Below are 24,253 nucleotides of genomic sequence, written 5' to 3'. Positions count from 1 at the left end.
ATCTCCCTGCTGTCAGGACAGCCAGGATGGATGCTGGGAGAGTTGGGATGGGCATGGACAAGCACCAGGACTAGGACTGGGATCGGGTCTGCGACCAGGACTGGGATCAGGACAGGGGCTGGAACCACAACCATGAGCAGGACTAGAAGTGAGATCAGGATGAAAACTGAGATTGAGACTCAGATTGGGACCAGGATCAGGAATGGGATTGAGACTAGGACAGGGAACAGAAGTGGGATCAGGACCGTGATCAGGACTGAGATCAGGATGGAGACCAGGATTGAGGTCAGGATCAGGACCCTCACTGAGATCAGGACTGGGGGTAAAATCATGATAAGGACTGGGAATGGGACTGGGATCAGGATCGGGACCAGGACTAGGATAGGGTTTGGGACCAGGATCAGGAGTGGGATTGATTTTGAGACTGGGAACAGAGCTGGGATGAGGATCGGGATCGGGACTGGAATTAGGACCAGGGACCGGAACCAGAAGGAGCATTGAGACCGAAACTGGGGTCGGAATCGCAATGACGACAGGGATCGGGAGCAGGTCCAGGACCGGGTCCAGGACCGGGTTCAGGAACGGGATCTAGATCAGGACCGGTGCCGGCTCAGGACCGGCAGCAGCCGCACGAGCCCCGCGGCGAGCTCGCGCCTCTCGCGGGGCGGTGAACTCGCGGCCCGGACTGCTCATCTCTCCTCGCAGCCAATGGGCACCTCGTGCGAGCGTCTTGCGGCGCTGATTGGCTGCGGAGCGGCGTGGTTGCTAAGGAGAAGCGGCAGCGGCGGGCAGCATGGCGGACACGGCGGGTGCGGCCCTGGGCATAGGTCCGGGTGTGCTGCTGCTGCAGCTGCTCTGGGGTCTGTCGCTGCTGCTCTGCCTGGCGCTGTCCCGCGCGGCCGGGCGGGTTCGGTGAGCAGCGGGAGAGGGGAGGAGAGGGGAGGGGAGGGGAGAGGTGGAAGGTAGGACTGGGTCGGGTCGGGTCGGATTGGGTGCTGAGGCCTCTCCGCCCGCCTCTCCCCCTGCCCGCAGGTTCGCCATGGGGCCGGTGGCGCTGGGAGCCGCCGTCCTCAGCGCCGCGCTGCTGCTCTTCCCCCGGGAGGACGGGCGTCCAGCGTCAGCCGCCGCTGAGGAGGTGAGCCCTTGAAGTGGCTGGCGTGGGCAGGTGGGACGTTACCGAAAGGAAGGCCCCAGCTGCCGCCCGAGGCCCTGGGTTTGGGTCTCAAGGGCTGGTCCTCAAGGGTGCATTGAGCCCTGGGGATGTCTTTACTTCAGAGCAGGTCCCAGCAACTGCCCTGAGCTGTTGGGGTTGAACTTTTATCTCAAGAATGGCGCCCATGAGTGTCTTGAGCACCTGGAGATGGGTCTTTACCACGGGGATGGCCAACATGGGTACCAGGATGCCCCAGGGTTGAATCTTTACCTTGCAGCTGACACTAGCAGCTGCTCTGAGGCCCTGGGGCCTCAGACATGGGCTCAAAGGGTGCCTCGGGGCCCCAGGGTTGGGTCTGTAGCTGAGAGATCTTTACCTTGGGGATGGCCCCAGCAGCAGCCCCAAAGTCCTGCTCTTGGTCTCTCCAGCACAGGCTGCTGTCAGTGCAGGCAGTGTTGCTCATGGAGCAGGGCTCTGTTTCTTTCTTGAACAAAATCCCTTCTTTATGTACCATTATGTGTAACCCATAGGGTTCAGCTCCCATTCACCCACTCCCAGTCCCAAGAGCTCTGTGCAGGAGTCACAGTCATCCTTTTATCCCTCCCAGCTTTGTCCTGAGCTCCAGCAGCTTCTACTCCCCCTCTGCCATCCCCTTCTGTAGCTTGATCCTTGTTTTGCTGTGCTCTCACCTGCCTTCATCTCCCAGCACACCCCGGAGCAGTCCTTTAGCCTCCCTCAGCCCATGGCAGGTAGTTTGGATCATTTTCACTCTAATTCTGCAGCCTTTCATTTTCCCTCAGCTCTGTTTTGTGTTTTAAAGCCTGGTAACTGCTCTTTGGCTCTCTGGTTGGTTATCATTAACCATGATCTGGGTGAGGGCATTGAGGCTGCAGATGGCACCAAGCTGGGTGGCTGTGTCCATCTGCTAGAGGCTAGGGAAGCTTTACAGCAGGACCTGGAGAGGTGAGAGCCATGGACCAAGGCTCATTGGGTGAAGTTCAGTAATGCCTACACCTCTGGGTCACAGCAACCCCATGGGGAGCTCCAGACCTGGGGATGTGTGGTTGCAACCTGGAGAGGGACCTGGGGGTGTTGGTTGGCAGTCACTACCCATCACCCAGCAGTGCCCAGGTGCCAAGCAGGGCAATGGCCTCCTGGCTTGGGTCAGAAGCAGGGTGGGCAGCAGGGGCAGGAGGTGACCATCCCCCTGTGCTCAGCACTGGGGAGACCACAGCTCGAGTGCTGTGCTCAGCTCTGGGCCCTCCCTGCAGGAAGGACATTGAGGGGCTGGAGCCTGTCCAGAGAAGGGAATGAGGCTGGAGAAGGGCCTGGAGCCCCTGGGCTAGAGGAGGGGCTGAGGGAGCTGGGGGGGTTGAGGCTGGAGAAGAGGAGGCTGAGGGAGACCTCCTTGCTCTCTGCAGCTCCCTGCAGGGAGGTTGGAGTGAGGAGGGGACAGCCTCTGCTGCTTGGTGGCAAGGGACAGGAGCAGAGGCAATGGTTCCAGGCTGCAGCAGGGGAGGCTCAGACTGGATGTGGGAAATATTTCTGTCCTGGAAGGGCTGCCAAAGCTTGGAATGGTCTGGCCAGGGCAGTGCTGGAGTCACCCTCCCTGGGGGTGTTGCAGCCCCGTGTGGAGCTGGTGCTTAGGGACATGGTTTGATGCTGAGCCTTCAGTGCTGGGCCGAGGCTTGGGCTGGGTGAGCTTGCAGGGCTCTGCCAGACGGATGGATTCTTTGATTCCCACACTCCAGCATGGAGCCCTCTGTCTCAGGCAGTCTCTTGTCTGCATTGGGGAATCCCTTCCCCAGTTTTGGGTCCCATTAAGCTGCTTGCACAGCTGCTGCCTGAGCTGGAGCTCTCCCCGAGCTCTTTGAGCTTTGAACACACAAAGTTTTCTCGTGGTTTAGGTGCCGTTCCCTCTGTTCTATTATTAATAGACATTAATTATTGCTCTGCAAGATCCTGAGCTGGGTAAATCCCTGCTAAAGACACTTGTCTGTTCCTCCTTGCTTCTGCTCTGCCTGGGACCTGCTGCTGTGAAGCTTGACAGCAAGATGAAGGGCAGCCTGGGCATGGCTTTGTGCCCGGGAGGCCAGCAGCTCTTCGGATCTTCAATTGGACTGGACCAGCCCCGGCTATCAATAATGCATGGCCTGGGCTCTCTGCGCCGACACTCTGCTAATTGGCTAATTAAAAAGTGCAGCGTGCGGGCGGCGGCGGCGCTGTGCTCCCAGGAGACTGCTGCGGCAGCGCCGGGTCCCAGCCTCGCTGACGCCATGCACGGAGCCGAGCCGGGACTGAGCGAGGCTCTGGGCGAGCCCCAGGACCTGAGAGGGTGATTTTGTACCCAGCCTTCTCCTTGTGCCTCGGCTTGCCACTGGAGCTGCTGCTTTTTACAGCTTTTTATCTTTCCCCCACTATTTCTCTTCTAAAAGGGAAGAATTTTTCACCTCCTTGCAGTGCTGGGAGCTTTGTGGCCAGAGAGAGCCTCTGCAGGTTTTGACTTGTGCTTCTTCCCCATGCTGCTGCTTCCCTCTGCAGTGCCTGTCACACGAGTGGCTTTTATCAGGAGAAAGGGAAGCTTTGGATGCTTTGTTACAGCCCCAACTTCCCACAGAGAGCACTTGGGGTAGGAATGAAAAGGAATGCGAGGAGAGAGCATCTCTAGAGGCTTTCCAAACCCACCTGGACGTGTTCCTGTGTGGCCTGCCCTGGGTGTCCGTGCTCTGGCAGGGGGCTGGGCTCGATGATCTTTCAAGGTCCCTTCCAACCCCTGCATGCTGTGATTCTGTGAAACCTGGAGGAACCCCAAAGGCTTTGCTCCTGGAGTCCTCTTTCCCAGGTGGTGATGTGTTCCCTGCAGGCTCCTGGAGCAGACTGGGGCTGTACCAAGTGTTGTGATCTTGGGTTTCTAACTCCACAGATCGTGGACACCTTCTTCATCGGCCGCCTGGTGCTGCTGGCTGTGATGAGCCTGGTGGTGCTGGGCTGCCTCTTCCTGCTCCTCATCTACCACCTCCTGGAGCCAGTCTATGCCAAACCACTCCGCGACAGCTAGCGGCAGCGGCCTGCACACGGAGCAGATCCAGTTTGATGCCTCTGACTTAGGGCTGGGCAGCAGGAGCTGCTGGTGCCAGCTGTGCCAGGCCCAGAGAGGGCCAGCAAGGCTCAGATGGGGCCAGCAAAGTAGCTGAAGGGCATTGCTGCCGCCCAGTGAAAGCAACACTGCACTGAGCACCACAGCAGCTGCCTCTGCAGGGGGGCTGGCCTTCAGGCCTGTGCAGGCTGCAAAGGTGTTTTAACCTCTCCCCTTCTCCCCCCTCTTCCCCCTCTCCCCCCTTTTCCCCAGTGGCTGGAGCTGCCCCAGGCTGGTTTGTCCCCATTCCCCACAGGGGCTGGTTTGTTACTGTTCCTTTTTCATTTCAGTGTAATAAAACCCTCTGAGAAGCCCCTGAAAGGGTCTTTATTAACCTTCTGCTGCCCTTTGCTGACAGTGTCTGCAAGCTGCCTCTTTCCCCAGGGGGCTGCTTTTTGGAAACTCAGGTTGTGGATTGTTGAGGATGATCCCTTTGGCTGGAACCCTTTGGAGTGGCGGAGGAAACAAAACTGGGATGCTCACCTCTCCCTCCCCTGCAGCCTTCTACAGCTTCTCAGCTGCTGGCAAGGGGAGGCTGTTCTGCTGGCCTGGAGCATTGTGTGACCTCTTCAGTGCAGGGAAGGAGCCTTTCCCATCCGGACTGTTGCAGGAAGAGATTCCCAGAGGTGCTGGAGGTCATTTCCATCACAGTTTGTGGTTGGCAGCCCCAGAGGGCCGGAGCTGCTCAGCTCCTCACAGCTGAGCCCTCCCAGGTGCTGCTGTGGTGTCAAAGCTGAGTGCAAGGCAGCACCACAGCGCTGCAGCCCTGAGCTGTGTTCAGGGCAAACAGCTTCAAAAACTGAGGGCAAGCAGTTCACAGCTCTCACACAAGCTTTGTTTTTTCTCCTGGCCAGCTCTTTCCAGCCCTATCAGTCTCAAAATGTCACTGTCAGGGCATGCAAGAATAAGGCAGAGCCAGCAGGCACCAAGGCCACACTTCCCCTGCAGAGAAGGGCCTGGCACCTGTGAGGCCTGGCTTGGGCAGCTCTGAGCCTGCAGGTGAAGGAGGCAGAGAAGCTGCCAGCACTCAGCCCCTTCCTGTTCCACCTGCACCAAGGGCATTGAGCAGCGCTCAGGAGCACAGCATGAGGCTGTTGGTGCCATGGAAGTGAGGCCTGAAACAAAACTTAATTCATCAGCTTAATCACTTCAGAAAGCAGAGAGCTGCTCTCAGGGCTGCCTGCCAGGGTGTCAGTCCCTGTGCCAGGGCAGAGGGGTGGTCACGGAGCCTTGCTGGCCATGGTGGCAAACGGCCGGCTGGAGGGGGCAGCATTTAGCCAGGCTTCGAGTCCAGCAGACACAGAACCCACTGCAAAATCCCTCCAAAGACAGAAAGGTGAAGCTTCCAGTTTTGTGCTGTCAATAAACCCCAACTTTGGCTTTTTCCATCATTCTGTCACTAAAATCAGGCCACAGGCTGACTGTGGAGGGGTTTTGGGGAGAGCAGGAAGCCCCTCTGCGGTGGGCAGGCGATGGCTCCAGCACCGGGAGGCCATTGCAGCTCTTTCCTTACATCCCATTAATTGGGGCAAGAACTCCAGGCTCTCTCCCTCCTTAGCAGACATTCCAAGCTCCATCCTCGGCCCTCAGCAGCAGGCAATGAGCAGCTGGATGAACTCAGCCCGAGCCCTCTGGCTGTATTTATTTATCCTGGGCAGCTCTGCTCTCCGCCCCGGGGCTCTCCAGACGGTTCCTGTTTATTTTGGGGAAGGGAAGGACGGCGTCAAGGAATCGGTATGAGCCGGAGCTGCCTTCCAGCCACCCCCCAATGGGGGTCGTTTTGCTGCCATCCCCCCGCCCCAGACCTTCAGCTCCTGGAGGATGACTTCTCCCTGGCACCTCTGCCTCTGTCTAGAACCTTGAGCGTTTTAATTTTGCAATTAATGTGCAGCAGGAGGGCAGCTTTGGCTCAGATCCCAACGTCTCACACTGGTGAAGTTGTGGGGAGCTCAGAGGGGGCTGTTGGAGCTGAGCTCTAAACCAGCTTCCTCCCAAAACTGCAAGCAAACCATCCCAGCTCTGGCAGGGGGGGAGTGCTGGGGGAGGGTGGGGTGTGTGCTGGGTGCTCCAAGTCCTGAGGAGCCAGCTCCCTGCATCCCCAGATCCACTGCTAAAGCCCAGCAATAGGAAAAATTCTCTCCTGCAAGAGTGGTCAGGGACTGGAACAGGCTGCCCAGGGAGGTGGTGGAGTCCCCATGCCTGGAGGTGTTCCAGAAACTTGTGGCCATGGCACCTGGGCACAGGGTTTGGTGGCCATGGTGGTGATGGGGTGATGTTGGACTGCATGAGCTCTGAGGGCTTTTCCACCTGAGCCAACTCTGATTCTGTGAGAATTCTGCTGTGCCAGAAGGGCTGCACCAGGAGAGTGGCTGAGCTGCTGTCAGGTCAGGCAGGAAAACAGCCCCTTCCCACCCTATATTCCCTGCCTGGCTCATGGGGAAGCAGCAGGGATGCTCCTGCAGTGGGATGCTGGTACCCAAGGGCAGCTGCTCTTGGGTGTCTGCAGAAGAAGCTCTTTGCTTTAGGGTCCCTGAATGATGGCAATCCTCCACCACTCTGCTGCTGCTTAATTACCCTGGCTGGTAAAATCCATCCTCTTCCCACCCCGACTCTGCTGACTTCAGCCTCCCTGCTGTCCAATCTCACTTTGCCTTTAGCTGCTAATTAAAGAGCCCTTCAGCACTGGGAGCACCCTGCCGTGCCCCAGCCGCCTCCTCACCTCCACAGCAGCTGCCAGGATGGGACCTGCCCCTTCCTGAGACACCTCCCAGCAGGGCTCAGCTGGAAGCTGTGGCTGGAGGTGCAACCTGGAGAAAAACACAAGCTCTGTGTTTACCAGAAGGGCACCACTCATAGAATCATGGAATTGTTCAGTGTGGAAAAGACCTTGGGGATCATGGAGTTCAACCAAGGAACTCTACCAAGGCTGCTGCGAAACTGCAGCCCTCAGCACCACATCTCTGCGGATTTTAAGCCCCTTCAGGGACGGGGATTCAACCACCTCCCTGGGCAGCCTGGGCCAGGCCTTGAGAACCCTTTCAGTGAAGAAGTTTCAGAGAATCACAGAATAGTTTGGGTTGGAAAAGCCCTCAGAGATCATCCAGTCCAACATCAACCCAACACCACCATGGCCACCAAACCATGTTCTGAAATGCCATGGCCACAGGCTTCTGGAACACCTCCAGGGATGGGGGATCCCCTGGCACAATTTCAGGTCATATCCTTTCCTTCTATCACCTGTGACTAGAAAAGAGCTCAACCCCCACCTCAATGAAGGGAGTTGGAGAGAGACAGAAGTTCTGCCCTCAGCCTCCTCTTCTGCAGGCTCAACAACCCCAGCTCCCTCAGCTGCTCCTCCCCATCCCTGTTCTCTAGACAGCAAGGGAGGGCTCCACACCTCAGTTTAAGCCACTCAGGTGGTTCCTCTCCTTGGCTGGATCAGGCTTTGTCCTGATAACACAGAAACATAGAATGGTTTGGTTTGGAAGGACCTCCAGAGCTCACCCAGTCCAACCCCTGCAGGCAGCAGGGACATCCTCCACTGGATCAGGATGCCCAGAGTCCTGTCCAGCTTCACCTTGAATATCTCCAGGGTTGGGGCCTCAACCACCTCCCTGGGCAACCTCTTGCAGTGTTCCAGTAGCCTCCTGGTGCAGAACTTGTTCCTCACATCCAATCTCAATCTGAATCTGCTCTCATTTCATCTCCAGGGATGGGGACTCAACCACTGCCCTGAACAGCCTAGGCCAGGCCTGGACAACCCTTTCAGGGAAGAAATTGTGCCTCATGTCCAACCTAAACCTCCCTTGGGGCAACCTGAGGCTATTTCCTCTTGTCCTGTTGCTTGTTGCTTGGGAGCAGAGCCCAACCCCCACCTGGCTCCAGCCTCCTTGCAGGGAGCTGCAGAGAGCAATGAGGTCTCCCTCAGCCTCCTCTTCTCCAGGCTCAACACCCCCAGCTCCCTCAGCTGCTCCTCCCCAGCCCTCTTCTCCAGACCCTTCCCCAGCTTCCTTGCCCTTCTCTGCTCCTGCTCCAGCCTCTCAATGTCCTTCTGGCAGTCAGGAGCCCAGAACTGAAGCCAGCACTCAAGGGGTGGCCTCAGCAGTGCCCAGTCCAGGGGCACAATCCCTGCCCTGCTCCTGCTGCCCACACCATTGCTGCTCCAGCCCAGGCTGCTGGTGCCCTTCTTGCCCACCTGGCCACCCCCTGGCTCATCTCCAGCTGCTGTCCCCCAGCACCCCCAGGGCCTTTCCTTCCGTACACTTTCTGTCCCAGCCTGGGGCCTTCCTGGGGTTGTTGTGCCCCAAGGGCAGGACCCAGCCCTTGGCCTTGTTGGATCTCATCTTATTGGCCTCAGCCACTGATCCATCCTGGCCTGGTCCCTCTGTAGATCCTCCAGCAGATCAACACAACTACCCAGCTCGGTGTTGGATGTGACCTGTGCCAAAGGGGGTCCTCGTAGGGGGAAAAGCAGCAGTCCCTTCTCCAGCAGAGCAGGAATGAGGCTTTTCCAAGACCTCAGCTTGATCTGAAGTCCCTTGTCCAGGCAAACCCTGGGGATCCCCCCTGGCCCTCCTGCCCTCCCCTCAGTCTCTGCCATCTCAGCGAGACCTGAAGTTTTCTTTGGCTTTTGGCTCCTTTTTTGGGTTGTTTTGTTTTATTTAAGGTTTAGAAGTTCCAGGGGCTGGCTGCCCTTTCTCCTCACTCCTGGCAGCTCAGCCAAGGCTGCTCAGACTTTCCAAACACGAGCAGCCCTAAATTTGTCCCAGAAAGACTCTGAGCAGCTGAAAGAACAGAATGGGGGGAGAGAAAAAAAGGAAGAGAACAATAAAACCCCAAAGCAATCTCTTCTTGTACTAAGCCCCTGCTTGTATCAGGGCTTGTGAGATATTCTTCACTGGAAACTCTGCCTCAGCCCTCCCAGGTCCTTCTCCACAAGGTGGATGATGATCAGGCCAAGCTCAGCCACATGTGCAGCAAAATGACCATTCTCAGCCCAGCACCTGTCAGCTCTGCTGCCCCCTTGGCATCTGTGCTGTTGGAGGCTGTTTGCCAGGAGGCCCATGGTGATGCCATGGTGTCAGCCATGGGCTCTGCTGAAGACAGAGACTCTCCTGAGGCCTCTCCCTGTGGCTCACCGGGGGTGGGTGGGGCGTGGGTTGTACTTCCTTGGGAAAAAGGAGCAGTTGGGGATTTGGCTTCTCTGTACCTGCCCCAATGTTCCTCCTGCTTTCTCCCCCTGGCAGCCAGGACATTTCCAAGGCCCACTGAGCATCTTCAGTCAGAGAGGAGGGGTCCAAAGGCTGTCACCATCCAGCTACCTTTTAGATGTGGCAGGGAGTGGCTGCCTGTCCCTGCCGTGTGTCCGTCCCCTTGCAGGGGCTCACAGGGAGCTGATCCAACTGCCCAGCAGGTTTCCTTCTTTAGCCTTTTTTTCCCCCTTGGCTGATGAAATTGGCACTTAATAAAATCACATCAGGCCCAGATGTTTTCTCCTCGGGTTGAGATCCAAGGAGGTGAAGTCAATTAGAGCTCAGATTTATACCTGGCACTAACTCAGCCCCTGGCACCCGGAGCAGAGCTGGAGCCCTCCCAGCCCTCGGTAGTGAGCAGGGTGGGAAATGCACCCCAGCTGCTCACATGTCAAAGTCAGGGCCCCCCCACGAGGGCACAGCTGGCCCCCACCTTAACAGCAATGCTGCTGGAGCCTCCCACACCCAGTTCTGCCCGGGGGGAGCTGCTGGTTTAACCTCTTGGGAACTCCTAATTAGGAGGTGTCTAATGAAGACCATCAGCTGCCCAAGCTGGACTGTGAGTGGCTTAGCGAGCAGCTGTGCCCTGCATGGCTACAAGCTCTTCTTTGGGGCTGAATAGTAGTTTGGAGTCACAGTCGTTAGGAAAATGCTGCTTTGGGCAGCAGTTTTGCAGAGGAGCAAAACCAGCTTAGTTTAGGCTCAATAAAGAGCCTGAGGATGTCCTTTATGGAGCTGTTTTGATGCATTAAGTGATTTGGCTCAGTCCTCCAGGTCTGATATCCACACAATACCAAGCCGAGGACAGGGCAGGCTTGCCGAGGTAAAAGCAAGAAGGACAGTCCTTGCTCCCAAGTGTACGCAGAGCCCCGGCCGAGCTCTGCCAGGAAGGGGGTGTGTGGCAAGGCAGGGGGTTGCAGGTTTTTATTAATAAAAGGGCCGGCGGCGCAGGGTCGGCCCCGGAACGCAGGTAGCTGCGGCCCCCGGGCTGCTCCTCGCTGCCGCCTCCCTCCGGAGCAGCCCCACGCTGGCGGAGTGAGCCCCACATGGGTCCCTGCCTGAGGCTGTGCCTCGGCTCTGCCGAGACCAACACGCTCCCGGCGTGCCCCAGAGCCTCTCTCCTCCTTCCGGGCCCCTCGGCTCGGGGCAGCTCGCTGGGGACAGGTCAGAACTCCTTATACCTGCGGGGAGAGAAGCGAGGGGGCACTGAGCATGGAGGGTGCCCTTTGGTGTTGGGATCAACGAGTGCCACGGTGCTGCTGGAGAGATGGAAACGCTCTGCCAGGATACCCCAGCCCTGTCTGCACCACAAGCCAGGAGGAGAAGCAGGCATAAAGAGGAGGTGCAGCCACCACCTGCTGGTCAAAGCTGAAAGGACCCCAAAAACCCCCAGAGCATTTGAGCCTCCTCTCTGCAAGCTCCTCCAGAGCTCCCCAAAGCCCTCAGTAGCATTAGACTCTTTCCACGTACGGAGCCAGCTGCTTGCCTCGCCACAAACCAGCTGGGTTTTGGTGCAAACAGGAATGGTGCCAAGCCGGCCAGAACAGTCCTTGGCCCAACCAGCCCTGGCACAAGAGCGGAGCCCAGCAGCCCTCCACTGGCAGCCCGAGAAAGAGGCTTGGGCTGCACTTACCGCAGCAGAGCCCAGACTATTGCTGTCACCTGCAAACACAAGACACAAAGGACCAAACGTTTTTGGAGAGGGGAGTCTGGCACCCCCATTACCAGACCAGCTGTAAACTATTGCCCCTCGTGTTCATGGTGCAGCTTTGGTGGCAATCAGAGTGCGGCCAGGGCTGCACCCTCAGTGCCGTGCTGGGGGTTTGATCAGCCAGCCCTGGTGCCGTGCAATCAAAGCTCATCAGCGTGGGTGGAGGCCAGCCTGTGACTGTGGCATTTGGAGGGCATTAATTGATGCTAATCAATCTGGGCTAACGCTGCTAAGGACGTGCTGCCCCCCCACCTGGCTGCACTCCCGTCCCTGGCCACCGTGATTTGATCCTTCTGATTCCCACATCTTGATTTGAAGTGATCCTAGGCTGAGCCTGCCAAGTGAAACTCAGAATCAGGGCGAATCAGGCTTGGGTTGTGTTTAATCCTGAGGGATACTCACACCAAGCTACTTCCCATCCAGCACTGACTCTGTTAGCTGCACACTAGAGCTACAAGACACGAGGACAGCCTCTTAGCACCAAGAGAGCCTGGGGAGGCAGCAAGGGCTAAAATGCCCCCTGGCACTGCCCTGGCTCACGGGGGACACATCTCTCTGTGCCCACAGCAGCCAGACACCAGGCAGAGGGCCTCCTGGAGCCTGATGTGGTCAGCAGGGCCAAGAGGGGATCACAAACATCCCTGCACAGGGGCAGCCACACCAGGCCCTGGCACAGGCTGGTACAGGGAGGCTGTACATACCCTCTCTGCCGTGCCATGGGGCCGCACCACCCACGGAACTCTTTGACCACCACACGAGTGAGGAGCTGCAGGAGGAAAGGTAGAGGATTGCCACGAGGCCAAGGGCTCTGCAGCCACCAGCCTCGGCCTGAGAGCTGCTGTCAGCGAGAGGGATTTTCAGGCTCTTCCTCAGGAAGGTCACACAAAGTCCTCCATGCGAGGAAGAGGCCATTGGGAAGAGCCAAGTGGATGGAGGCAATGGTTTGGTGGAGTCAGCACAGGGCTTGGCACCCACCCTGTGCCTGGCTGCCTCCTGAGGACCCTCCCACTCTCTGCTGGTAAGCAGGAACCTAAAAGGGGCCCTTGAATATCCAGGGTGGCAAAATGAATCCCACTCGGGAGGGACCTACCAGGCAGGCCAAGACATCAGCTGCTATCAGCATGTAGAAGACATTGTTCCAGCCTGTGGGGGAGATGAGCCCTGCCAGCAGCGGCCCCAGCGCAGCACCTGCAGGCACAGGAGCCACAGTAGCAGAGAAGGCCAAGGGAGAGGGGACCAGGACCCACCCAACACCACGGCAGCAAGGGGAAAATCGATGCTTGGCATCCCCCAGCTGTACCTACCTATGGACCCTGTGCCATCAATGATGGCTGTGACAGTGGAGAGGGCTTTGGCATTTCCTTTGAGAGACTCATGGGTTCCCTGCAGGAATGGAGGAGCAGAACATAAGGAGGAAAACCAGCACTGGGGCTGAGCTGGCAATCCCTGGGTGAGGCTGTTCACACCCTGGGCAGAAATCCCATGTGTTGGACCCAGGTGTGGATGGGGAAACCAAACCTGGACACTGCCTACAGCCAAAGCCCAGCAAAACTGGGAATGCTATCAGCAGGCAGCAATCCCAGGTGATTTCCCACTGGATTTTTCCACCCTGTGCTTTGAGGGAGACACAGTGGGGTCAGGGCAGAGTTGTGCAGCCAAGGTGATAAAGCAGGAGGAGAAAGCAGCACATTTGAGGCAGGTGATGAGCAGAGCAGGAGGTGTGACTGCCCTGCCCTTCTCTGCTGGGCTTCCAGAGGCTGAGGTGCCTGGGTGAGCTGTAAGGTCCCTTCCAATCCAAACCATTCTATGAACCCAGGAACCCAGGAACTCCACCAGGTCTTAGGGACTAGGCAGCTCCCTGCTGTTGGCATCAGTGGGACCGTGGGCCTGATCCAGCCACTTTGGGTGCTGGGTGTCAGAGCTCAGCAGCCGCAAGCTGGGCAGGTTGGTTTTCTTCCAGGCAAAACCTTGTTTGAAATCTTTCAGACGCAAGGAGGACAGGAAGAGCAAATCCCAGGCCAATCCCTGTGCTTCAGCATTCCTCCCTCCTCAGCACCACCCCTGGCTAGCATGGTGTGGTGTTCCCATGTTTCCTTGGACTGTAGTGCAGGGGAAGGTGGGAAGGCTTGGGAAGAGGGATGCAATAAGGAGGGATTCTCTGAAAATATGGAGGTTGTCTGCAAATACGAAGACTGGCACAGGCTGCCCAGGGTGGTGACTGAATCCCCTTCCCTGGAGGTGCTTAAAAAGGGCAGAGCTGTGGTGCTGAGGGCTGTGGTTTAGCCCCAGCCTTGGCAGAGTTAGAGAAGGGTTGGACTGGATGAGCTTCAAGGTCTTTTCCAAGGGAAAGGATTCCATGATTCCAAAACCCCTCAGAAGGGCAGAGCAGCCTGTGGGCAGGGCAGGCTGCCAGGTGTCTTACCAGGTCTGCCGACACGGCGGTGGTGATGAGCGCGTAGGGGCCGTTCACCAGCGCGCCGCAGACCACCAGCATCGCTGCCAGGAGCGGGGCAGAGAGGAAGCTTTCAGTGCAGGCAGCAGCAGGGCTCCGATGCCATCGTGCCCAGCCAGCAGGAGACGGCACTGTGCCCCTGCCCAACCAGCTCTGCTTGCCCCAGCGACCCCCCCAGTGGGCAGCAAACCCTCACTCGGCACCACCCTCCTGCCCGGCCCAGAGAACCCAAAGCAGCTGAGGGCACAGCGCCCCCCACTGCCCCTGCAGCTGCCCAAGCCGAGGGGCTCCTCACCTATGGAGGTGCTGATGCCGTTCTGTCCAATGTGGTTGTACAGGAACAGCTGCAAAAGAGACACAGAACAGCCCAGCTGTGGCCAGCCCAGCTGTGGCCAGCCCAGCTCCTTCCCCATGTGTGCTCCCTGCAGCGGCATGGGCAGGACCAAGGAGGTGAGGACCCGAGTTCCAGCTGGCACCAAGCAGCATTTAGAGAAGAGCAGATGGGGTGGGGAGCTGAGTGTGCCCTTGGCTCCATGTCCTGCCAGCTGAGATCCCTGGCAGCCAGCACACAGAGGTGCTGGCACACAGAGGTGCTGCCATGATTCACAGCCCTGTGGGGCTTGCCCGCCTCCCACCAGCCAAGGCCAGCTGGTGATGTGCCCTCTCAGTGCTGCTGGGGGACCTGGAGATGGCCTCCCTGTGCCTCAGTGCATGCCAGCTTCATCAGAGGGAAGGGGCTCACGACCCAGAGCTGGATCACAGCTAATTAGCCACATTCAGAGCCAGATGAGCTCCAGGCAGGTGCTGGGGAAGTGCCAGCAGAGAACAACAACTTTTGGGGTGCAAAGTAAGGAGACCAAAGTTGGACCTGCTCAGTGGGACTCTCAAGGCTTTAAGACAGAGCAGATTATGGCAGGATGGAAGAAAACAAAAATCCCTGAAGGAGGGTTTTGATGTGTCAGGGACTCTCTGATCCTCTCCCAGCCCCCACATCTGGATGCCCTCCATGGGCACGTCTGGGCACATGGCTCACCCCCAGCGCTCAGCGCGTGACCGGCTGGGCCCAGGGCTGGGGAGGGGAAGGAGGCAGTGACTCAAAGGAGCTGGAGCAGAGCACAGCCTTGTGAGCAGCTTCCCTCCCTCCCCCCACCACGTGACAACTCACCATGGGAGCAGCGACCACCAGCATCACGCAGCACGTGGTGGCCCTGCCACCAGTGTAGTCAGAGATGAGGCCAGCAAAGATGCCTCCTGCAGGAGGGAGCCACAGGTATGGGTCATAGCACCCCAGCACAGCCTTGCCCTGGCTTCACCCCAAATCTCCTGGGATCCAGCACCAGGATGCTTTTCCAGCTCCCAGCTTTTCATCCCTCAAATCACCCCCTCCCCACCCCCTTGCCCCAGCTAAGTGACAAACCTAAAATGCCCCCAGCGTCAAAGAGGGTCGACAGGTCCCCGGCTTCCTTGGCCCCAAAGTGAGCTGCAGGGGAGAGGGCAGGAGTGAGGAGATGCTCCCCAGACCCAGTCCTTTCCTGGCTCCCCAGCCCCAAAACCTCACCGACGTTGACGATATAGAGGGGCAGCCAGTAGAGGAAGGTGTAGCTCACCAGCTTGGCAAAGAGCAGGCACAGGGAGAACTCCACCACGCCCTGGGAGCAGAGAAGACATCAGAAGAGCCTCCTGGAGGGAGGAGGGTGGAGGGACTCCCCCAGTTTTCAGCCCTGTGGAATGAGCTCTGCCCCTGGGCTTTGCTCTTTCCCCCCCTCCCCACCATGGTGGAAGGGACATGCCATGACTCACAGGTATCCGGAGTGCCCCCAGAAAGCTGATGGCCTCAGGCTCCTCAGCTGGCTCCTTGGGGATGTTGAGGTGATCCCTGCTGCTCTGGCCCGAGATGCTCAGTGGCCCCTCGTTGGAGGTGATCCCTTCAGGATCCTTCTCGCTGCAGGTCACCCCTCCAGGATCCTCATCAGAGGCCATCTAAGAGCAAGCCAAAGGCAGGAGGTGAGGCTCTTGTTGCTGAAAGGGCTGAGACAGAGCTGGTGCTGCAGCAGGACCTGGTGGAGGCTGACAGCAGAAATGCAGCCAGCAGCCCCCACCATGACTGAGCAAGGACTTACGTGATGCAGAGGAGGACTGCAGCCAACGTCCTCAGGATCTGCCAGGAGAAAGGAGATTCCATGAGCCTGGAGCAGCTCTCCTTCAGCATCTCACACCACAGGGGAGAAATATGGGACTGGGAAACCCCTGGGTTTGGGCTTCATCTCCAGGCTGAGAGGAGTGGCACATCCTGCCTGGATGATCCCAAAGGATACCGACCAGCTGTGTGGTGGTCAGGTTCACATCCCTGTTTGCCACAAGCTGGGAACAGGTGTTTGGGGTTGCCAGTAACACTTAGGGATGGGTAAGGAGGAAAAGTATGGCCCTGCTGGTTTCAGTGTGGTGCTGGACACCTGCTGTGCCCCAGATGACAGCACTCACACTCCACAAGGAAGAAGAAGCAGAGGATGCCCACGGCAGCAATGATGATGCCAGGCACGATGAAGGACAGGCCCCAGGCAGAGGACACCCAGACCCCAGCGATGAGAGACCCCAAGATGTTGCCAACAGAGGTGTGTGAGTTCCAGATGCCCATGATCAATCCTCTCCTGTGGGGACAGAGGGAGGGTAGGCATTGCTGGGGGCGCTGCTGGGGCCAACAGTGAGCAGGACTGGGCTGGGACACGCCAGAGGATCACTCACTTGCCCTTCCCGAACCAGTTCCCAACACAGGTCACGACAGAAGGCCAGCCAGTCGTCTGCACCAGCCCATTGCACACCTGGCAGGAGGTAAGCAGCACCACTGGGCACCCAGCAAGCACCAACTCAATCCAGAGAGCACCATTCCACCAAATCCCAGAACCCCAGAAGCTTTCCACACAAGGAGACTCCACAACCTCTCTGGGCAGCCTGCTCCAGGCTTCCAGCACCCTCACACCAAATAACTTTCTCCTCCTCTTCACCTCCAACCTCCTGGGCTCCACTTTGTGCCAAGTGCCAGGCCAAGGGGCACTGGGCACCACTGACAAGAGTCTGGCCACAGCCTCTTGCCCCCCAGGGGCCCTTTAGCTCTTGCTGAGCATTGCTCAGATGCCCTCTGGGGCTGCTCTTCTGCAGGCTCTCAGCCCCAGGGCTCTCAGCCTTTGCTCCTCACACAGCTGCTCCAGGCCCCTCAGCAGCTTCCCAGCCTCCCCTGGACTCTCTCCAGCACTTCTCTGTCCCTCTGCAACTGGGGAGCACAGAACTGCCCCCAGGACTGCAGCTGTGGCCTCAGCAGGGCAGAGCAGAGCAGAGGGGCAGCAGAACCTCCCTTGCCCTGCTGCCCACACTCTTCTCCATGCCCCCAGGACACCCTTGGCCTTCTTGGCCCCCAGCCCACATTGCTGCTCCTGGGCACCTTCTTGGCCCCCAGCATTCCCGGCTCTTTCTCCTTGCAGCTGCTTCCCAGCAGGTTCCCCCTGCCCTGTCCTGCTGCAGGAGGTTGTTCCTCCCCAGGGGCAGGACCCTGCCCTTGACCTTCAGGAGCTTCCTCTGCAGCTGCACTCCCCCACCCCAAAGCAGTTGAGAAAACTCTCAGTTTGGGTTTTCTCTTTTCCTGCTGGGACAGCCCTGGAGCCCTTTGCATCACTCCCATGGCTCAACCAGGAGCAGCTGGAGCTGCCAAACCTGCCTCTTGCCCTGCTGCCTGCACCAGGCCTGCCCTGCAGTTTCAGTGCCCACGCGTGGCCGAGTTCTGTGGGGAGTGGCTGTGCCTGGTGACCTCCTGCCCAGACACTGAGCCAACCCTGACCCCTGCAAAGCACTGAGCTAAGGTGGGAGCAGAACCATGCAGAGCTCCCTCCCTGGCCACACCTGCATGACGATGAAGTACCAGAGGACATGGATGCGCCAGAAGTAGCCGAGGCCGAAGAGCAGAGTGAAGAGGCCACTCAGCACCATGCCCCCTGACAGGTAGTACCGCAGGGGGAGGCGCTCCCCAAAGATGCCACTGTGGAGAGAGGGAAGAGCTGGCATAGAGCTGGCCCAGTACTGCCACCCACAGCTGCTCTCACAGCCAGCTGCTGGCTGAGTGCCAGGTGGTTCCTAGCACCCAGCTGCTCTCCCTTAGCATGACCTCAGCCTGCTGGGAACCAGTTTCCTAGCAGACTGGTGCCAGCCGGTGTGCAGAGGCCCTGGGTACCTGATGAACATGCCAATGGCGTAGGCCACCAGGAAGGCATTGTCCAGTGCACCAAAAAGCTCCTTGTAGTTGTCCCCATCTGGAAAAAGAAAGGTTAGGGCCATGTCACCCTGGCCCCATCTTGTTTGCCCTCCCTGTGGCCACCCTTGTCCCTTTGTCCCATCTCCAAATCCCTCCTTCTCATCTCAGGGGCTCTTGGAGCGTGGCCAGTGCCAGCGGCTGTGCCCTTCTCCCATCCTGGTCCCCATTTCACCACTTGGGTGCCCTTCGGTCTGAGGGCACTGGGCAGGCTCAATCTGCTTAATTACCTTCGGCTGTGCCCTTCTCCCATCCTGGCCCCCATTTCACCACTTGGGTGCCCTTCGGTCTGAGGGCACTGGGCAGGCTCAATCTGCTTAATTACCTCTGGCTGTGCCCTGCTCTCATCCTGGCCCCCATTTCACTACCTGGGTGCCCTTCGGTCTGAGGGCACTGGGCAGGCTCAATCTGCCTAATTAGCTCTGGCTGTGCCCTTCTCCCATCCTGGCCCCCATTTCACCACTTGGGTGCCCTTCAGTCTAAGGGCACTGGGCAGGCTCAAACTCCTTAATTACCTACAGCTGCCTAACGAGCCACAACCCGGCTCAGGGCAGGGGGGAGCCTGGCTTGGCTGCCATGAGGGCAGTTTGTGGGGTGACTGAAGGGGGGGGCTGAGCCTTACCAAAGGGTGCCCAGCTGCACCACGTGCTGCTGTTGGAGTCATTGTGGGGGTTTGGGCCCAAGGCTGAACAATTGGGGTGCAGTTGGCTCTGTGGGGTGAGAGAAGGGGTGAAATTTGGGTGGTCCAGGACACAGGGGTCCCCATTTCTCCCCTGGTCGTGGCTGGAGCTAACCTTGACAATGCTGATCGGCTTTCTGGAGAGGTGGTAGCTGGTGTAGCAGAGGAAGGTCAGCACCAGTGTCAGCCCCCGGTACCTGTGGGATCAAGCCAGGACAGGGCTGGTTGGACAAGGATTGGGACAGGGACAGGTGGTTTGTCACCATCCCGGCTGGCACACCCCAGCCCAACAGGGATCATAAAATCCTAGAATGGGCTGGGTCAGAAGGGATCATCCAGCTCCAACCCCCTGCCATGGGCAGGGACACCTCCCACCAGCCCAGGTTGCTCAAGGCCTCATCCAGCCTGGCCTTGAACACCTCCAGGGATGAGTTCCACAGCTTCCCTGGGCAACCTATTCCAGTGTCTCAGCACCCTCACAGCAAAGAGCTTCTTCCTAATGTGCCACCTAAACCTCCCCTGATGTTCTGGGCATCTCCAGCCTTGCTGTTAGCTGTGCTCTTCCCAACCCCCAGCCCCCAAAATTCCTGCTTTCTTGGAGGAAAATATCCAGAAAGGGAGGATAAAAGCCAGCACCCAACCAGGCTGAATCCACTTGGGATGCAAAATTGGGATGCACACAGGCAGCTCTAGTGCTGTTTGACCTGCAGGGTCTTAGAGGGGAAAGGGTCAAACCCGGGCTCACTGCTCCCACCAAACAGGACTATTCTGCCACAGGGCTGAGTTGAAGCAGCTCAGCCCCCCACAGACAGGCACTGCTGTGGCTCAGAAAGGGCAGCTGAGGTGAGGGGGGCAGACAAATCAGTTTTTCCCCTCCTTGAGGTACCATCCCAGCAAACTGCAGGGTGAGCAAGAGCCCTCCCGGCATCACGGGTGGAAAGGAGGCAGGAGGCAGTGGCTGAGTCACCATTCCTGGTGTTAATTTAGGACAAGCTGGAAAAAAAAAGGGGGGGGGCGGGCGGGGGATTGCCCTGAGCTGGATCTGCCCTGAGTCCACCACCAAATCCTGGTTTCATCCCTTTTATTTGAATAAAATGAGGGGGGGGAAAAGCAGTTTGGGCTCTGGGATAGGGATGCTGCTCCCAGCACAGCTGGTGGATGAAGCCTGGAGAATCCCAGCTAGGGTCCAGCACCCTGTGGAGCAGGGTGAGCACCACCAAGGGGCCCCATCCTGCGTTCAGGGACAGTTTTAGGGCAGCAGCAGAAGCTGTGAGCAGTGAGGAGCAGCCGCGGCAAGGGGGGGGTGTCACAGCGCAGCAAACCCCAAAGCAAAGCATTTTTTGGCAGTCTCAGTCCTCTTCCCAGTTTCACTTCCTCACAGAACAGCAGCAATTAAAGACACCCTGCAAAGCCAGGGCAGTTCCCGGCTGCAGGGTGCAGGCTCTGAGACACACAGCAGCTGAGAAATTCCTGGTTCTTACCCCCAAAACATAACAACCCCCTCCCAAAAAATCACTGAGCTGAGGGGAGAGGAGAGACTGCGGCAGGGAAGGGGAAGAGAAACTTCCCCTGCAGTTATTTGGTTTTTGTTGTTACCCAACAGGATCTGGCAGGGAAAAAATGACAGCACGAGGGTTGGTTTGGCAACAGGCTGCCGAAAAAATAAATGTATTCGATCAGTTGGAGCCGGTGGCAAGCTCAGCACCCTGCCAGCAGGGAGGACAACCGACAGCATCCCTGTGCTGGCCACATCCCACCACTTTCTGAGGGTGAGGTTGGCCACATCCCATCAAATTTCGCGGGTGAGGGCCTTGCTAGGTGCTGCTGCACATCTCGAGATCTCCCTGCAACACCCCTGACCAGCCCTGCGGTGCCAAAAGGAGCTTGGTGCCCTCGGGCCCCCGGATGGGTCGTGTTCAGGCCGCTGGGTCCGGGACCAGTACTGTGCTGGGGCCATGCTCAGTGTGGACCCAGTGCCCCAAGAGTGATGCTGGTCCCCAGTCAAGTGACCCTTGGTGGGGTGCTAGTTCCCGGGCAAGTGACCACAGGTCCAGGGCTGGTTCCTCGGCAAGTGACCCCCATATGGGGCTAATGCCTGTCCTGATGCCAGTCCCTGTCCTGGTGCTGGTCCTCTGATCAGTGACCGCCAGTCCCCAGCTCAGTGTCGGTCCCCGAGCAAGCGACCCCCCGGCCCAGGCCCATTCCGTCGTTGTCGGTCCCTGTGCGGGTGACGCCTGATCCCGAGCCTGTCCTAAATCCCAGGACCGATTCCTACCCCGGTGCCTGTCCCCCGATCCAGGACCTGTTCCTATCCCGCTGCCGGTCCCTGGCCAAGTGACCTCTAGTCCGGGGCCGGTCCCTCTCCCCTCTGGCGATCCCCCCAGCCCCTCTCTCCACGGTGCCCCGTTCCGCGCTCACCGGCTGTCCCGGGGCAGGGCACGAAGCAGTCGGATACCGGGGGCGAGAGCTGCCCTCATGGCGGGCGGCGGCGGAGCTGCTGGGCCCCCCCCCCGCGGCTCCTTATCACCGCCCCGCGGGGCCGCCGCTCCCCGCCCCGGCCGGGCCCGGCCCCGCCCCGGCCGCGGCGCCCCACCGAGCCCCGCGCCCCGCTCCCGGCTCCGCTCGCAGCGAAAATCCACCGCAACTCATCGCCAAAGAGGGAAAACGTCGAGCAGGGGGAGAAAAGGGGAGAAGCCCCAGGGGGGGCGCCGCCTACAGCCCCTGTCCCCCTCTGCGGGCTCCGGGAATTGCTCCGCGGCCCCGGGATTTTCCCCAGATGCTGTTTTCTTTTTCCCAGTGGAAAATGCTGCCGGTAACTTTTCCACTCACTTCACCATTATCAGCCACCCCCCACCCAAAAAACAACAAAAAAAAGCAGCTTAGGGCCCCTGATTTTGGCTAATGTGACCCAGCCATGCTCCCGGGGGGCAATTTGCAGGGATTTGTGGTTATATGTCAGGATTTGGGGCTCTTTGTAGGGATTTGGAATTACTCACAAGGATTTGGGGTTATTTATAGGGATTTGGGGTTGTTTGCAGGCATTTAGAGTTATTTGTAGGAATTTGGGTTTATCTGTAGGGATCTCGGGTTATTGTAGGGATCTGGGGAGCGAGGAGGTGAAGGAGCAGCCATGGCTCCATTCAACCATCATCATTCCTTCGGAATGCTCTTTCCTTAAACATTCCTTGATCATGATTCCCCAAACAGCTCCCGGGAGCTGCCGTTTGAAGAGCTGGAAATGGGGTGCCCGGGGCCTGAGCACGGCCTTGGAGACCTGTCAAGGAATCACTTGTCCCCAGCTGCCCCAGCCCTGAAACTAGTTAGGAAACACCTTTGCCTCTTTGTTTCCCTGTAAAAGCTCCCGGGTCGGATCCTGCCCTTTGCAGACCCACCCCCGCAACCCTCCTGGGTGCGGGGCTCCTGCCCCTGACGCAAACGGTGGTTAATGAACAGCGGCCGGCAGCAGTTAGCGACCAGCGGCGGCAGTGCGCCGGTGCCGGTGAATGATTGCCCAGCGGCAGTCGGGGAGCATCCCCCGGCCCCGGGGTCGTGGCTTTGCTCAGTGCCCAGCCGGATGGGCATGGAGGGAGCAGGGATCATCGGCACGCTCGGCCGCCCACCCTTCCTGCCGCGGTTAATACTGGAGAGGCGGCAGGAGGAGAGGTGAGCTTGGGGCAGCCACTGCCCAGGAACAAGGATCTGGGCAAGATCAGGATACAGAACAGAGCTGCTGGAGCTCGTCGGCCAGGCAGCCCTGGGAAAGGGTGGAGGGAACTCACCCCGAGATTACATCCAGGGTTTTCCTAATAAAAAAGCTCCCTCCCAGAGCAGATGGAGGCTGTGGGAGCAGGGGTCGGGGACAGAGCTGGTTAGATGTTAGTGGAGGAGAGGTCCTCACCCGGAAAAAAGTGAAGGAGCAATAAATACCTGGCTCTGGGTCGTGACCTGAGAGAAGGGAGGGGAAAGGAAGAGGTTTGAAACCTCAAACACCATTGACCCTGAGCTATTACTCCTCACCTCACACTCCAGATGAGACAAACAGCCCTGGAAAAGTTTATTCATCAGCTCAGCACCCAGAGCCCAGCTGCCTACTCACAAAGAGCCCCACAGAGCAAAGGGCCCCTCCAACCCCAAGCAGCACCCTGAGCACAGCCACAGAACAGGAACGGGAGAGGTGCAGCTCAGAGCTGAGCATCAAAGTGATGATCCTGCAGGATGGAGGGAAGCTAGGTAGGAGCAGACAGGACACAGCCCAGGCCTGCTCCCCACTTACATCAACAGCTGAGGTAGAGCAGGGAATCAGGGCAGGTGGAGGCCCTGTCATGGACGTTTCCTGCAGGCAGCAGCCAGGTCCCGCAGCAGCAGCTGGGCACAGGAGCTCCTGCCCTGGGGCTCACAGGAAGAGAGGAGGGAGTGCAGAGCACGGCTGTAGGCTGGGCAGGAGGGGACATGGAGGGGGAATTAAGGGGTACAAGTGTCACTGAGGGCCCCAAACTGGGCCTGGGTTCAATGTTTTAGTGTAAAGCAGGGAGAGGGGAGGGAGGCTTCAGGGGACAGAGAGGTGGTGGTGGAGTCCCATGTGCTTGTCCAAGGGTCTGTCACAAAGCCCACCCTGAGCTGTTGTTTTCCCCTTGAAGATGACTCCCAGGTGTTCAGCCAAGCTGTGCTCAAGACCAGAGCACTCCACCACCCAACAAGGACCATTCCCACCCCCTTCATGTGGCCTCCCAACAGCATGATGGAATCACTTAGGCTGGAAAAGACCTTTAAGATCACTGAGTCCAAACCTCAGAGAAGATTCAATGTTTCTGTGCCCCAAAGGAGCCTGTTCTCAGAGAATTCTGGGATAATTTAGGCTGAGAAAGACCTTTAAGATCCATCAAGGCAACCATCTCCTCAGGGCTCTCCTCCACCACTGCATTAAGACATTCTCTAGGCTGGTGCTTTGCCACTAAGCCACCAGAGGGGCCAGAGGGAGAGGCTTGGTTAGAAACGAGCAAAGGAGCACCTGACTCGTTGGAACATCTCAACACAGTGGTCCAGGGCCATGAGAACATCTCCTCAGGTTTGCTTTCTTCCTGTCCAAGCAGGGACACAGGCCCAGGTGCCTCCCCTGCAGGAGCTCCTACCTTTGTGGTTCTTGTAGAATATGCAGTTGTTGGCGCAGGTGTCTGGGTGGGAGTCCCAGAAGCTGGACCCACAGGAGCACAGGGGAGGCAGGTCAATGTGACACAGTTTGATCTTCTCCCTCAGCTGGGCTCTCAGAGCTTCGAGGTACCTGGGAGGGAGAAGATGTTCAGCTCTGCCACCCAAGCCTGGCCTGGCACAGGAGGAGGGGACATGGTTGTACCTCACGTGCTCCTTGTGTCGCTGCTCTTTCTCCTCGGCCTTCTCCACTCTCCTCTCCTCCAGTTCAAGCTGGGCCAAGGTTTCAGAGGCTCCCTCACCTGGGGAAGGGTCTCTCTGCTCCTCCACCCAGCGCTGCTTTTCCATCTTGCTCTTAACCCTGTGGGTACAGAGATGCTTGGAGGAGCTTCCCCATCCCAACCTCCATGCCAAGCTGTAGGCTGAGG

At 58.4% G+C, this 24,253-nt stretch overlaps 2 protein-coding genes across 2 annotated transcripts; one reads left to right on the top strand and one right to left on the bottom strand.

Moving 5' to 3' along the window:
• The first annotated feature begins 793 nt into the window (after positions 1-793).
• Positions 794-4,211, top strand: TMEM218 (transmembrane protein 218). The gene is made up of 3 exons (XM_054395586.1): positions 794-912; positions 1,033-1,135; positions 4,077-4,211. Exons 1-3 carry the CDS (start codon positions 794-796, stop codon positions 4,209-4,211), a joined length of 357 nt encoding a protein of 118 aa, XP_054251561.1.
• Positions 4,212-11,173: 6,962 nt separating this feature from the next.
• Positions 11,174-21,157, bottom strand: SLC37A2 (solute carrier family 37 member 2). The gene is made up of 19 exons (XM_054395629.1): positions 21,099-21,157; positions 18,796-18,877; positions 18,624-18,711; positions 17,924-18,002; positions 17,596-17,731; positions 16,447-16,523; positions 16,186-16,352; positions 15,825-15,862; positions 15,505-15,684; positions 15,263-15,353; positions 15,122-15,184; positions 14,870-14,955; positions 14,000-14,048; positions 13,675-13,748; positions 12,557-12,635; positions 12,343-12,440; positions 11,954-12,018; positions 11,655-11,703; positions 11,174-11,203 (listed from the first exon to the last, which is right to left on the bottom strand). Exons 1-18 carry the CDS (start codon positions 21,155-21,157, stop codon positions 11,661-11,663), a joined length of 1,554 nt encoding a protein of 517 aa, XP_054251604.1. The 3' UTR covers positions 11,174-11,203; positions 11,655-11,660.
• Between the last annotated feature and the right edge of the window lie 3,096 nt (positions 21,158-24,253).

The sequence above is a fragment of the Indicator indicator genome, chromosome 34 (genome assembly GCF_027791375.1).
Source record: "Indicator indicator isolate 239-I01 chromosome 34, UM_Iind_1.1, whole genome shotgun sequence".
NCBI classification, from domain to species: domain Eukaryota; kingdom Metazoa; phylum Chordata; class Aves; order Piciformes; family Indicatoridae; genus Indicator; species Indicator indicator.
This window is presented reverse-complemented; position numbering and strand designations above follow the sequence as displayed.

Excerpts from the sequence above, each read along its gene's own strand:
- TMEM218 (XM_054395586.1), top strand. The coding sequence starts at position 794 with ATGGCGGACACGGCGGGTGCGGCCCTGGGCATAGGTCCGGGTGTGCTG. Across the intron at positions 913-1,032 it reads CGCGCGGCCGGGCGGGTTCG|GTTCGCCATGGGGCCGGTGG; the intron begins GTGAGCAGCGGG and ends CCCTGCCCGCAG. Across the intron at positions 1,136-4,076 it reads CGTCAGCCGCCGCTGAGGAG|ATCGTGGACACCTTCTTCAT; the intron begins GTGAGCCCTTGA and ends CTAACTCCACAG.
- SLC37A2 (XM_054395629.1), bottom strand. The coding sequence starts at position 21,157 with ATGAGGGCAGCTCTCGCCCCCGGTATCCGACTGCTTCGTGCCCTGCCC. Across the intron at positions 12,636-13,674 it reads CCGCCGTGTCGGCAGACCTG|GGAACCCATGAGTCTCTCAA; the intron begins GTAAGACACCTG and ends CCATTCCTGCAG. Across the intron at positions 11,704-11,953 it reads CCCATGGCACGGCAGAGAGG|CTCTAGTGTGCAGCTAACAG; the intron begins GTATGTACAGCC and ends CGTGTCTTGTAG.